The 14,631-nt window shown below is 41.6% G+C and overlaps 1 protein-coding gene across 2 annotated transcripts; it reads left to right on the top strand.

The window, feature by feature from the left end:
• Window positions 1-1,677: 1,677 nt before the first annotated feature.
• Window positions 1,678-14,271, top strand: LOC111954737 (protein lin-28 homolog A-like). 2 transcript variants are annotated; one of them, XM_023974634.2, is made up of 4 exons: window positions 1,678-1,900; window positions 3,222-3,397; window positions 6,996-7,174; window positions 10,062-14,271. In XM_023974634.2, the coding sequence occupies exons 1-4, from the start codon at window positions 1,891-1,893 to the stop codon at window positions 10,282-10,284; spliced, it is 588 nt and encodes a 195-aa protein (XP_023830402.1). In that variant the 5' UTR covers window positions 1,678-1,890; the 3' UTR covers window positions 10,285-14,271. The 2 variants fall into 2 exon arrangements, with proteins under 2 accessions (XP_023830402.1, XP_023830401.1); XM_023974633.2 differs by lacking the exon at window positions 1,678-1,900 and adding an exon at window positions 2,078-2,300.
• The last annotated feature ends 360 nt before the right edge of the window (window positions 14,272-14,631 follow it).

The raw sequence follows: 14,631 nt of genomic DNA on the forward strand, positions 1-14,631 counted from the left end.
GTGTGTTTGCTAGCATGTGTGTGTGTGTGGCAGTTGGGTGGGGGGTTGCAGTGTGTGTGACCAGTGAGCACGTGTCCAGGCATTGTAATTACTAAGCCCCAGTGTATGACACGGGTCACCTTAAGGCCAGCCCTCTTTGTTCTCTGACAGACAGATCCAGGGCCCTTCGTCTCCATGGTGACCCAGAGAAGCCTGCAGTGTAGCAGCAGGCCTGAGAGACAGAGGATTATTAGAGGAGAATATGAATGAAACCAGTCATTTAGCTTTAATTAGCTAACCCCTCTCTCTCTTCATCTCTCTTTCTCTCTTTCTCGCTGTCCCTGGATCCCTCCATCTGCCACTCTCCCTCTTTCTTCTTCTCCCTCTCTCTCTATCACTCTTTCTCTCTCCCCATATCTCTCTCTTTCTCGCTCTCTCTCTCGCTCTCTCTACATATGTCTTCGGTGGGTCATGCTCTAGGATGATTCATGGTTTGGTAAGATGGAGGATCCTATGTCCATCCCAAAATGACTGTCACACGTGGTCTCGTTGGCCCACATGTAAAGAAGAAGGGTAAGGCAGGAGGAGGGTGCAGGTGATGAGGTTCCCTTGTATCAAATGAAGTCTTGTAGCCTATTGAGTTAATGCTGTATAGTCAGTGCTGTAAGGAAAGCCGGATGACCCCTGCACTGTCAATGTCATGACAGTTCCCATTGAAAAGCATAGATGGCTGAGTTAGAGCGCAGATCCGGTAAAGGTGACTCATCGTCGCGGAACCATTGGGTTTCAGAGGCCATAAATAGCTGTGTCAAATCGGTGCAGGGACCGACAAGTTTTACATATAGCCTATAAGTGTAGCCTATAAAGATAGGCCCTCCTCTCACACAGGGCAACACAATCGCTGTTTACGTTCACATTCATTATCTGCACCTGTCAGCGATTCTGAGGGAAATCAGTCAATTAAAAGACCTTTCACAGACCGTGCAGCCCCAAGCTAGGACACAATAGTAAACATGGTAAATGATAAGAGCATCCTTCACCGGAGGGTTGTGTGGAACGAATATCTCAAGAGATAGGCGTTTGTTTATTTATTTGTTTACAGCGTGTGGTCGATAGTAGTCCTAAACATGTATGACAGTAGCAAAATATCTTAGCTCAAATTGTTTCAAACGAAATAACGAAGGTGAATGCATGTAGTCATATCCTGGATATTTTTGTAAGATCAGCTACTTTAAATGTTCATGTTTTTTTCCTGCCCCTTGCTGAATGTATTTTTCTGATATCGACCTATATTCTGTTTGGTTTATATATGTATTTTAATGTGGTGTTTGTAGTGTGTTTTGTGTGAATGCAACAAACTTAAACAGAACACAGCTATAGGTTGATTTATGCTTCTGGATTTAGATGTCCTTCGTTTTTAACTTCAAACATGATGGTGTGGAATGTGGAAGAGCAAGGTTTAATTTGAATGGTTTCCGTGAAGCCATCCACCTGAGTGACTGACTATCCGCATATTCAAATGCTCCAGGCGGTGTGGGGGTTGTAGCTCTCTCCTGTCCTGGAAAAGAGTGGGGGTCGCTCAAGGCCCCGCTGCTAACGGCTAGGTGGTCCTTGCCGCTGATTGGTCGCTCTGCGAATTTGGGCCCTATCACGGTGGAATGTCTAATTTATCAGCCAGAAGATCGCAATTGAGCATCACATGGTGGGCTGGACTGAAAAGGTGGGGGTTGATATTAGAGGTATAGGAGAGTCAGAGGGGGCTCGCTCTCCGTATTGTACAAGAGACCAGGAGAAAGAAAATACAATATTTTTCAAAGAGGGATTACTGAAAAACGTGCTTGTTGACGATACAACCAGCGTTTATTGCCTGATTCTTCTGGAGTTGTAGGAGACCCAGGAACCCCCCAAACCATGGCAGAAGGTACAGGCAATTGTTCCAATGGTTCCTAAGGTTCTTTGAAGATCTTTGGGGGGGATTCGATGGAAAGATCTCTATATGAGAAGAGACAAAAAGAGGGTGGGTTGGGTTTCATTGCATTGTCTTTCAGATTTGGGGATTCTTTTGAGAAATGCTTCCCAGCAGTCTTACACCACTGGTTGTCAGGGCGAAAGTATCTCCAACCCTCTTTGTTTGTCTCCACTGCTGACCCGTTCCTCTTCTGCGTCTTTGTTAAACCGTATGCGGGAAAGTGTTGTTGTGTAGAGTGGAGAAGGGTTGGAGGTGGACAGGGCAGGGGGATTTGGGAGAGGAGGACACGGTAACCTGGATTAAAATATACCCGGGAAAGGGATGGGCTCTTATTCCGAACAACAGTTTACAGGTATATCTGTCATCAGTGTTCAAATTAGGAACATTCTCCGAAACACTTTTGCCTGAGAATGTTGTTGTAATTATTTGTTCTTCGATTTGGAACCTACTATCTCTTTCCACGGAAGAATGGTTTTCAGTGCTTGCGTTGAAGTTTTGGGATAAATTATGACTATAGGTGATGCCTTTGGCTTTATACTTTTCATTGGTAACTGAATATTCAAGATGAATATTTTCTATATTATTTTCTTCAAATATCCAAAGATATTGTGTTCTCGGTTCTCGTGGCTCTTCATGGGATGAAACTTTTATTTAGGCTACATTATCAGAGTCAATCCCTTACGTGCTTGGGAATCATTTAGGCCTGTACCGTGTAAATCAACTATAATCAACAATTATTATTATAATGATTGAAAAGTTTATATTTATTCAATTGATACATTTTGATGAGATTATTTCGATTAACCTATATTCATTACGCATATTATTATTTATAATTATATATTATTTATTTATAATAATGCATAATTATTATCGTCTTGTTACGTATAATAATTATTAGGTCTATTATTATTATCACTATTAGCGTATACGTTTCCATTTCGAAACAACTTGAAAAAGAGACCGTCTAATATTCCAGCTTTTCAAAATAAAAAAGTGTATATCGTATGGATAATATATCGACATTGTTTTGAATATCAGCCAGTGTTTACACCCATGTGTTCCTAGCTTGCTGCGCTGCTCTCTAGCTCTATCCCATTTCGCAACCCATTAAATGCCTTCTTCAAGTCGAATCAAAGAACCGATTCTGAAAAACTTCAGTGTAAGAGCCGGCCCAACTCGTTTTCCTGCCAGGATTGTTGACAAGATATGCCATATTTCGAACATCTATATTTTTTAAACTGACTGAGTGACATTATTTTTCTCTCGAAAGGGGGCTGTGCAAAAAACGAAGAGGAGGAAGCCACTGGCTCGGAGGAGGATCTGGGTTCGTCTCGTGGCAGCGGCGTGTGTAAATGGTTCAACGTCCGGATGGGTTTCGGGTTCCTGTCCATGACCAACAGAGATGGGACACCGCTCGAGGAGACTGTCGATGTATTCGTTCATCAGGTGAGGRCCATTGTGGTTCTGGGACTCGAAGAATGTGGTGTTGATGTTCATCAAGGCCTGGCTCGAGCTCGAACCAGGTCCGAATGCCCCCTTGTCGCGTTTTTGTGCAAGTGTATGTCTTAAATTTATCAACAATGTAAATATCCCACTTTTGTGAGGTTTTCGTTAAGGTAGGTAATTATTCGTTTCCCTCCGTGATTTAGCATTTTCAGCATTTTAATTTATGATTAGAGATTGATCGATCATGCAAATATATAGGCCTATCTATCATTGTTTGTAGTGCTTGAAAAATCACTTTCCTGCACTCATTCAAAACGAATTCATAGTTTACATGTTTTCATAGCGTATTTGTGGGGCAAGAGGCAATAGGGCTTTTAATTTCTTTTAAACATTTGACAACATTATCTTGAAATAGTCAGCTGATTCTAGTTTGAGCCTTTACTAAAATAGGTAGGCCTATTTGTCAGCAGTGCATGTGGTTAATAATGTTATTTTTACAGACTAAAAAACTCTTATTAGGCCTACATTAGTTTATTACTCAGTTCTAACTTATTATGTAGCTAATATTACCAAATCAAAACCAGCATGATAAATAAAGTCAAGTAGTTTAAAAAACTAAAAACCAGATGTTGTTGATCCTGTGTTCAGATGATATTTCACAACTGGACTCCGAGGCCCATCATCTTTCTAGCCTGCATGATGGCAGCTGAAATCAGTGTCAAATAAGAAGCTTAATGTTGTGAAGAAACGACATCATGTGAAATAACTTCTCTAAAGGAAGATATAAGACAGCCAAGAACAAAGGTGCTTGGTTTAATCAATCAGTTGTTGAATCTGATTAGGTTTCTGATTAGGTGTTGCAAGGTTATTGGTAGCCTTTAGGGACATGATTATCATATTGCCCTAAAACTAGCTAATGAATTACAGACAAAAATCGTACTTTTTCATAATAATAGATTGTTTGCATTTGTTATTTCAATAAACCTACCAGAAAATGACAATGAGAATATTGGTTTCGAAATAACAAAGAACGGGTTCAATATAAAACCAAATATTGACAATTTGTTTGTTTTCCCAAAACGTTTCAACGGCTGATAATGAATGACAGTCAATCCTGGGGGAATACGTGTTATCTAAAATTTCGTAATTAGTCAAACAGGAGGGGGAATCTAGTTGTTGTTTCAAATGGAATGGAATGCGAAGGATCCCAACGGACAACCTAATGAATCCATGGTTGTTTCATCAAATTAACCTGGAGATTATCAACAGGGCTGAGTACCATAACGGCCGAGAATCTTCCCTTCTCCTCCGTCCTTCCTGAGTTAAGGTAGATGTCTGAGGGACTTCAAGGTAGAGTTGGGCCATGACATTTAAAACATGCTAAACGAGGGAGATTGATTTACATAGGGATTTGGTCCAAAAGTGCTAATATTAGCAATTGCATTTAGAAGGAGTAGACAGAGAGACAGGGGTTAGTCTAAACAGAGATAACAAGGCTCGTTCCTCTCAATCCCCATCCAACCCTGCTTCCTGTTATAAAGGCCTTCAAACATCAGGGGACTTGGCCTCTCGTGTGGCAGCCCACCCACCCCAGACTAGCCATACCCTGACTCCCACCCACACAGCCCCTCTGCCCGTAGCCCCAACCCATCCACCCTCCCCAGCCATCCACCCCCAGTCCTCCGCCCTCTGTAAAACAGGGGGGGACCAAAGTCCTAACCTCAAATTTCTCTGCTACATGTTACCGTAAATTGCTTAATCGAAAGGAAGAAAATTAGTGATTCACCTATAAAAAAAATCTCAAACTCCCACATTACCCTGCTCCTAATCCATCTCTGCCCTTATAGGGGCCTGTAGGCACTGCTGGACAATGACTGCTGTTGTCAATGTAACAGAGAGGAAATCCTGCTGGCTGTGATTTGTACCTAATCTGTGAATGATCTGGCTAATCTGTGAATGAGAGTGTGTGGTGGAGAGGTTGTGTGTGTGTGGGGGGGGGGGGGGAGAGATTAAGAGTGTGTGTGTGTGTTGGGTTATTATGAGTGTGTGAGTGTGTGGATAAAGAGTGTATTTGTGTGTGAGAGAGAATGAGATTGAAAGAAACGGAGAGAGAAAGGAGAGCTTGAGAGCTGTGTTAATTCACAAGAAAGCAGTGGAGAGAGGGAGACGTGGGTGGGGGTGGGGGGGTGATTGAAGGAGGAGAGGTCAGGGGATAGTTCTGGGCCGTTCAGCTCCTGACGGGGGTTGGTACTGGAGGAAGGAATGCTGAAGGTTGTCAGGCCATCATGACCTGGATTCCTTTCCCACGATGATCACTTCAAACCCCCCAGAAGAGAGATGGGTGTCTGAGTTAAGACGGGTGGCATGCAAGGGCCATAAACTGACCCTCCACATCACAGCCCTCTCACCATCATCATCAAATGCTGCTCCACAACATTTTAAGATTGGCTTGAACAAAACAATTCTATGAGCATAGTATAATGATGAGTGGCACTTTCTGTGTCTCTGGAAGGTCTTGAACAAGGCATGATTCTTCACATTGAGCTCTTTAGATTTATACATTTGGAACACTCATGGTATCAAATTGGTGTCATACCTATCGCTGTTCAGGCAGCTTGGCAAAGCACATGAAGAAGATAGAACTAAGTTGCCACGAAATTCAAGCTTCCTTTTCAAGAGCCCCTGGATCAAGGGTGACAATGGCAAYGAAATGTCTTTCTCAAGATGGACACATATGTTCTTGAAACCATACTTTATGTTCCTTTGGCCAGCTATCCCAAGAATTACCCCCCCCGCCCATTTCCCAGCATCCTTAGCAGTGGTCAGTCTGGGACTTGACCAGATGTAGTTCTTTTGGAGAGTCTATTGGCTGGTGTGTGTGTGGTGTTGGAGGGAAAGGGGAGGGGGTTGGAGCTTGGAATGCTGTGACTACCTTGGGGGAGGGGTAATGCTGTCCACACACACACATTCTGAAGGGGGAGGGGTATAGTAAGTAGTCATTGATGTTTTAACAGGGATGTCAATGGGACTGGAATCTGGATTGGCTGAGGGGTTAGCCCCTGAGAGAGAGGGCCTGGATGTTTCCATTGATGTATTGAAACCTATGCAGAATGTTGATGTATGCATGCACAGCCCAATTAAGGAACAGCTCTTAGCTGTAATCACCTCAGAAGACAACATGTGAAGCTGACCAGCTATATGCACAAACAATTATTTCAAGTCTTTTTGTGTCTGCTTCTTGACCAAGCTGGGGAATACATTCACACCGTGTAGGCACAGGAAGGGCACCCTATCTGGCCTCAGAACTGCTCTCCACAGTCCTTCATAGGCTTAGAACCGTTTTCATATCTTCTCAACGGTTTCCTGACCTAAGAACCTTTCTCCAACCCTGACCCCTCATTCCCCATTCCCTCACAGAGTAAGCTCCGGCTCTACCCTCACCTAGAACAGTTCTCATGCCGTTCTAAACCATTCCTCTGACCGCACTCATGCTCCCTCTCCCCTATACAAAGCAAACTGGACATAGAAGTCTTCTGGCTTTCGAACAATTTCCTATCCCTGATCTCTAACCACCTATTCCACCTCTCAACCTACACAGAGCAAGCTGCACATGGAGGGCTACCGCAGCCTGAAGGAGGGCGAGGCGGTGGAGTTTACCTTCAAGAAGTCGTCTAAAGGCCTAGAGTCTGTCACGGTGACGGGGCCAGGGGGAGCACAGTGTGTGGGCAGTGAGAAGAGACCTAAGGGGCAACAGAAACGACGCTCCAAGGGGGACAGGTGAGATTGTTCAATTAACATCTTTAAATGGTGCATAGCCTAACCATGCATCACTTAACATCCCCACTTACTCAAAATAATTCCATGATTCGGAAACACTGTAACACTCTGCTTATAGTATTAAATATGAAGATCGCTGCAATATTAACAACGAGCTTATCTGGCAAGGTTGTTTACAAATAGTCTGAGGGTGTTGAAGTCACTGAAAATATCTGGTATCATCATTATGAAAGTTGGCAAGTTTACCGTTTTAGCCACAATGCTGACATCAAACAGACTTATTTATCGTCTTTGGGGGAAATTCAGGACAGAGTTACACACGTATAAATATAACTTTATTCCCTTTTTATGTACTTTTGTCTATGCATATTCTGACATTGAACTTAAGCAGTGCGGGTATATTTATTATATCATACTATTGTATACTATTCTCCATATTATAATTATATTGTAGGCTATACTACTTCCAATGTTACCATTAATGATCTGAATGTGGCAACTTTCTGAATGAATAAAAGCAACTTCTTGGGGTTAGTGCGTAAAGGCTCTATTTTTCCATGAAGTAGGACTCATGATTATTCCCTAAACAGAAATCATGTGTAAAATCAGAGTGTTTTTAAATCTACCCATGGGTTCTGAAACTGAGACAAATATGCATATGTTTTCATAGCTATCTCTCTATATTTTTAATGCATTTTCCATAGTCTACATTCAAGTCTTACCTACATACGCTAAGTCTGAATACCAACTACTGAGAAGTGCGTAGGGAAGGCGTGCGTTAAAAAGGCGTACAGTTCCTAGGTCTGAATCGGCACCTATGTGCCTATTGATTCTTACGCCACCTGTCCCGGACCTGCTATTTTCAACTCTTGATGATCGGCTATGAAAAGCCAACTGAAAATTATTCATGATTATTATTTGACCATGCTTGTCACTTATGAACATTTTGAACATCTTGGCATAGTTCTGTTATAATCTCCACCCAGCACAGCCAGAAGAGGACTGGCCACCCCTCATAGCCTGGTTCCTCTCTAGGTTTCTTCCTAGGTTTTGGCCTTTCTAGGGAGTTTTTCCTAGCCACCGTGCTTCTACACCTGCATTGCTTGCTGTTTGGGGTTTTAGGCTGGGTGTCTGTACAGCACTTCGAGATATTAGCTGATGTACGAAGGGCTATATAAAATAAACTTGATTTGATTTGATATGACATCAAACACCACATAGATGTGAGTGTATCTAACACTGTCTCTGTCTCTCTCGCTGACTCACAATCATAACAGTGGGATTCAGAAGTAAAGAGGGAATAGGGGATGCAGAAAAGGGAAAAGGATCCTATCCATTTAATTGATACCAGATGTAAGTGCCCTGAGAGAGGTCATAGGTCATGGCTGCCATGGCAACAGTGGGTGTGTTGTGTAAATGAGGTGGGGGAAGGCAAAGCCAGAGAGAAAGAGGGGTCAGGGGTTAGAGCTCAGGGTGCAGTGTTGAAACAAAGAGCCCCCTCTGCTCTTCTCTCCCACCCTGGTGCCCACACTGATCAATAACCAACGGCTCCCTAGGAGAGGGTCTGTGTGTTTGTGTATGGTAGGGGGTTGGTACTCAGAGGAAAAGGGCAGAGGACGGAGGGAAGTGGTAGTAAGCTTGGGAAGGTTCTGATGCTCCAGGGCTTCATCTGCATTGGAATTAATGCAATCACAAAATTCCCCATTGTCATTATAGTCTCAACATCTACTGATTTAAGATTGTGTGACATGTATGTATTAAGGCATTGGTTTTAATGCACTATACAACTCCTAAAATGATCACACGCAAGCATACACCTACACACGCACACACACATACAATCCTGCAGTAAATAAACGATGCATACATAAGAGGCCGTCATTCTATTAACGCAGATACTTTCTCAAGATTGACTTAATCTTATAATATACTGAACAAAAATATAAACGCAACATGTAAAGTGTTGGTCCTATTTTTTCATGAGCTGAAATTAAAGATCCCAGAAATGTTCCAGAGGCACAAAAAGAATGTTTCTCAATTTTTTTTCACAAATGTGTTTATATCCCTGTTAGTGGTCCTTTCTCCTTTGACAACATAATCTATCCACCGGACAGGTGTGGCATATCAAGAAGCTGATTAAACAACATGGCCATTACACAGGTGCACCTTGTGCTGGGGAAAATAAAAGGCTGCTGTTTTGTCACAATATAATGCCACAGATGTCTCAAGTTTTGAGGGAGGGTGCAATTGGCATGCTAACTGCAGGAATGTCCAACAGAGCTGTTGCCAGATAATTTAATGGTAATTTCTCTACCATAAGCCGCCTCCAACGTTGTTTTAGAGAATTTGGTAGTACATCCAACCCGGCACAAATGCAGACCACAAGTAACCACCCAAGCCCAGGACATCCAGGTTCTTCAACTGCGGGATTGTCTGATGAGGGGGAAGGGGGTGCTGAGGAGTATTTCTGTCTGTAATAAAGCCCCTTTGTGGTGAAAAAATCATCCTGATTGGCTGAGCCTGGCTCTCCAGTGGGTGCACCTGGCTCTCCAGTGGGTGGACCAGGCTCTCCAGTGGGTGGGCCTATGCACTCCCAGGCCCACCCATGGCTGCGCCCCTGCCCAGTCATGTGAAATCCATAGATTAGGGCCTAATGAATTTATTTCAATTGACTGATTTCCTTCTATGAACTGTAACTCAGTTCATTGAACTCAGTTCATTGAAATTGTTGCATGTTGCGTTTATATTTTTGTTCAGTGTAGATGAGATCTGAGGAAATTCAGGAATCTGAAACTATATGTGGAAGAACACTGCCCTCTGGTGGAAGAATGTGTTAACTGTCTGAAATCATTGTATTTGTGTGTTCTCCTCTCCCACTCTGTTCTAGATGCTACAACTGTGGAGGACCTGACCACCATGCCAAAGAATGCCAGCTACCTCCTCAGCCCAAGAAGTGCCATTTTTGCCAGAGCATCAGTCACATGGTGGCCAACTGTCCAATCAAAGCACAGCAGTCCTCCCCTGGCGCTCAGGGAACAGCATCATCACTGAGGGACGAGAAAGAGGAGCAGAGCCATGCTCCCTTTCCCCACAGGGAGAGCTATGATTGATCGATTCAGGGATTCAGCCAATCAAAAGGTTTCATTGGAATGCTGCTTTTGGAACTACATCAGGTTGTCTTTATTTATCGCACAAACAGCAAGAAATGTGTACTTTTATTGATGTGATAGTTGAGATTGAGTGTTTTAATTGTATTTTCCCTGTTGCAGCTAAATAAGAGGTAGCCTATGTGGATTTTCCTGGAGACGATTGTGAGTGCTCTGCTCTCTCACTGTATACCATGTTTCCCAAAAAGCTTTTGTTAGAAAAAGGTAAAGGAAATACAATCATACATGTGAATGTACAGATATAGGTGTCTTGACTCTAAGACTGTTTCATGGACAAAAAGGAGTGTGTCTTTCTGCTTATTGAAATCTTCAGGTATTATAAGTCGTTGTGCATTTCTACGGCCAAGTGAATGTTTTAACCCTTTCTGCTGTATGAATGTTGGTACACCATGGTTGCCGATTGGACTGTGTACAATACAGCTTGTCATAAGTGCCATAGCCTGTTCATTTGTCTCATGAGTGGTTGGATGTGGCCCCCTCCCTTGCATGTTACAAAGCCTTGACTCAAGGCTAAATGCGAGGATAGCGTTGATTGTATGTCTGTCTGTCTGTCTGTCTGTCTGTCTGTCCCACAGTTTTTACTATGGATGTAAACATGGCTTTCTAACATATTCTACATATCAGGGGTGTTCTCATACACGGCCCAAATACATTACTTGTTTCTCATTGTCTCGTTGTACTTGAAAACTATTTAGAAAGCCAAAGGTATTACATGTTCTTTCTTGGATGGACCTGAGCGTTATTTTTTTTCTTTAAGGACATATTTTCATGATTGAGTTCTATGATAAAGGGACTCAAGTGTTGAATAAGATGGTTATAGGTTTAGTATTTACTCCTCTTTTACAGGAGTGGATGGAATACTTTACACCACTTAAATGTATATATATATGATCTTTTTTATATTTATTATTTATTCATTGTCACTCTCTACCTACCTTTCTAATAGATAAAGTATCACAATTTGTAGCTCAATTCTATTTAAACAGCAACCGGCTTTGGTTCTAGCCTCTTGATAGATTCATGGCCGTATTAAGCAAACAATTATGCTTTACTTTTTACTTTCTCTTTCAATGGGCTTCATTTTCAGTTGACTTCATAATATACATTATATATACAAAAGTATGTGGACACACTTTCAAATGAGTGGATTCGGCTATTTCAGCCACACCCGTTGCTGACAGGTGTATAAAATTGAGTACAGTCATGCAATCTCCATAGACAAATATTAGCACTAGAATGGCCTTACTGAAGAGCTCAGTGACTTTCAACGTGGCACCATCATAGTATGCCACCTTTCCAACAAGTCAGTTCATCAAARTTCTGCCCTGCTAGAGCTGCCCCGGGTCAAATGTAAGTGCTGTTATTGTGAAGTGGAAACGTCTAGGAGAAACAACGGCTCAGCTGCAAAGTGGTAGGCCACACAAGCTCACAGAACGGGACCAATGAGGGCTGAAGCGTGTAGCGCGTAAATATCACCTGTCCTCGGTTGCAACACTTACTACCGAGTTCCAAACTGCCTCTGGAAGCAACGTCAGCACATTAACTGTTCGTCGGGAGCGTCATGAAAAGGGTTTCCATGGCCCATGATTTTAGAATGGMGTGTTCGACGAMCAGGTGTCCACATATTTTTGGTCATGTAGTGTATTGTGCTTAAACCAATGCAACAATATTCTGCGCTAATCATGTGTAGGAGTATGGGTATTTCTTAAAGATATTTAATTGCTCATTGATTGTTATGATTGCAGCCAGGCTTTCATTTCTCTGAAATCCTCATGTTAAAGAGGAGCTACTTTGGAAGGAGTAGTAAAGTGTTTTATGTGTGTACCTATAGCCTATAGGCTGGGTTGCRGGAAAATCCATGCAGAACATTGATTGCCAAAAGGGCAATGCACTATTTACACGTTGCTATGACGTTACTGTAGTACAGCTAGCTATATTGAATGTTATATTCTAGTTTTGCTCTCTTTTTCTGACTTAATTGGTGATCAAGTTGTAAGACAGCATAGGTAATAGAGTAGCATGATATTTCCTTAGACACCCTAAGTTACTTCTCTGGTCTCTCTCTAGAAGTGGCACACAACCAATCTGAAGCAGCAAACCATCGACCTCGCTGCTTTTTGTGGTTATTGTACATATTCAGCTTCGTCACGATATTAATATAATGTTGTTTATTTCCGTTGTTACTTTGCATGGTAGTCAGTCAGCAGTTAGAGTAGAGTAGACTCACCTCTCCATATAGGGACTACACAATGGGCCCCTTTTGTAGACAAAGCATTTTGATGACCAGGGGTGGACTGACCATCTGGCATTTCGGGAAAAGTGGGCCTGTCTAACTTTTTTTTTGGCGCAAATTTATCATTATCTGGCTAATAATGGAGGCCTTTAGGGAAAAAAATGTCCGGGGTGTGGGGGTTCAAGAAAAAAAATGGTCCGGTGTGTTAGAAATGACATGGGGCGATTTCTGGTCGAGGCTGCCCTTGTTGATGTCCTTTCAAGAGCTTATGTTGACATTTGCCACTTGATGTCACACACAGTCATACCCGTTTGAGCCTAGTATTTTGTCACTTCATGTATTTAGGCTGTAACATAATCCTTCATTTCCAGAGTCCAGACAATGCGCCTATTCTTTTTATTTCATTTAGGGTAGGTGGGAGTTTTTTTGTAAAATATTTCTTACTGTATGAGAACAAGACAGAAATGCCTTGTCAAGAATCTATACAAGTCTACCTCAGGATGTTTTTGAAAATGGACAATGACCGAGTTAAAAAAAAATCAAGATCGATTTGTCCATTAATTTTGTGAGATTGTTTTGAATGATTTCTTAGTTTTGTTTATCCATTTTTTGTGTGAATGATTTTTTTGTTTCAGTTTGCAATGTAATGTTTTCCTCACATAGAAATGCTGTTGAATTACTGTTGACTGTTCTTCTTTTTTTGTGATTATACATTGTCTGCATCAATACATTAGACATGTTGGTATTATTATATGCATTGATATTGTCTATGCTTAATTTGAACTGAAATAGGTGCCGGTACTCATGTTGGGTGCCGGTACTGTTTATATTTAGGTTCAGGAGCTCCACAATACTTTTGAGCTAATATTCTATAAGAGGAACAGGAGCTCAAGCAGTAGAACATTTGAGGTGCTGGTACTGAGCTCCGGTGAATTTCTGTATAACATGATAATACTGAACTCAATGCAGGAGGGGTATATTACTCTGTATGTAGGTACAACAGCGCCTCTTGAACAAATCACCTTATCTATACTTACCAGGACAGGCAAACACCCTAACAACTTCAAGCAACCTCAATAAACCTCTGATATCTCTATTGTGTTTCTGAAGGCGTCTACTAGGTCTACTTAAATACTAAAGTGTCAAATATAATCATATTCATTGTAGGCTGTTGGAAAAATACCAGGACTTACTGTCAGAAATGCATTTGTTTAATTTTGTTTAAAATCTACCTCTGATCTTTTGATACACTGTATTATGGACAAAAATGCATGCTTGCTTTTGCATATGTTTCTGTCATATGAGTTGAAAGTATGGTTTAAAATATTCACAATCATTCCCCACAAAATTAATACCCAATACCCATTTTCCTCATACCATATATCCTTTCTGGTCACTATCTCAATTAGGCCTATATGTCAGTATTCAATGTATAGGGGTTATAAATGAAGCACAAAACAAACAATAGGCCTGATATTGTGTGTTACTTGATTTCTCTGCTTTGCTGTTTATTAGACCAAAGAATGTAGCTATGTTGACTGTTATCACCAACCACAGAATGTGATACAGTAGGCCTATAGCTCACTTTGACAAATCATGTACCAAGCTTTATTGCCAACTGAGTTGCGAACAACGCATAGTAGTGTTGACATGTGCATCATTGACTCACCTGTTAATAAACAAATGTCAATATGATACACTGCTGGTGAGGCTGTCTCTTTTTAGGCTACAGTTCCTGACAAACTGAACATGTGACAAACTGAACATGATACATCCAGGCTCTATCACATCCGGCTGTGATTGGGAGTCCCATAGGGCGGCGCACAATTGGTCCAGCATCGTCCAGGTTTGGCCAGGGTAGGCCGTCATTGTAAATAAGAATGTGTTCTTAACTGACTTGCCTAGTTAAATAAAGGTTATATTTAAAWTTTTAAAAATTAAATGTGATGCAATGCTAGGCCTATATTTGATTAATGGGTTGGTAGTCTAGTGCCTAGAGACTTTAAAGTTGTTTTACAAAGTAACAAAGAAACGTTTCAGGAGACAATGTTTCTTTA

This window comes from Salvelinus sp. IW2-2015, linkage group LG30 (assembly GCF_002910315.2).
Source record: "Salvelinus sp. IW2-2015 linkage group LG30, ASM291031v2, whole genome shotgun sequence".
NCBI lineage: Eukaryota > Metazoa > Chordata > Actinopteri > Salmoniformes > Salmonidae > Salvelinus > Salvelinus sp. IW2-2015.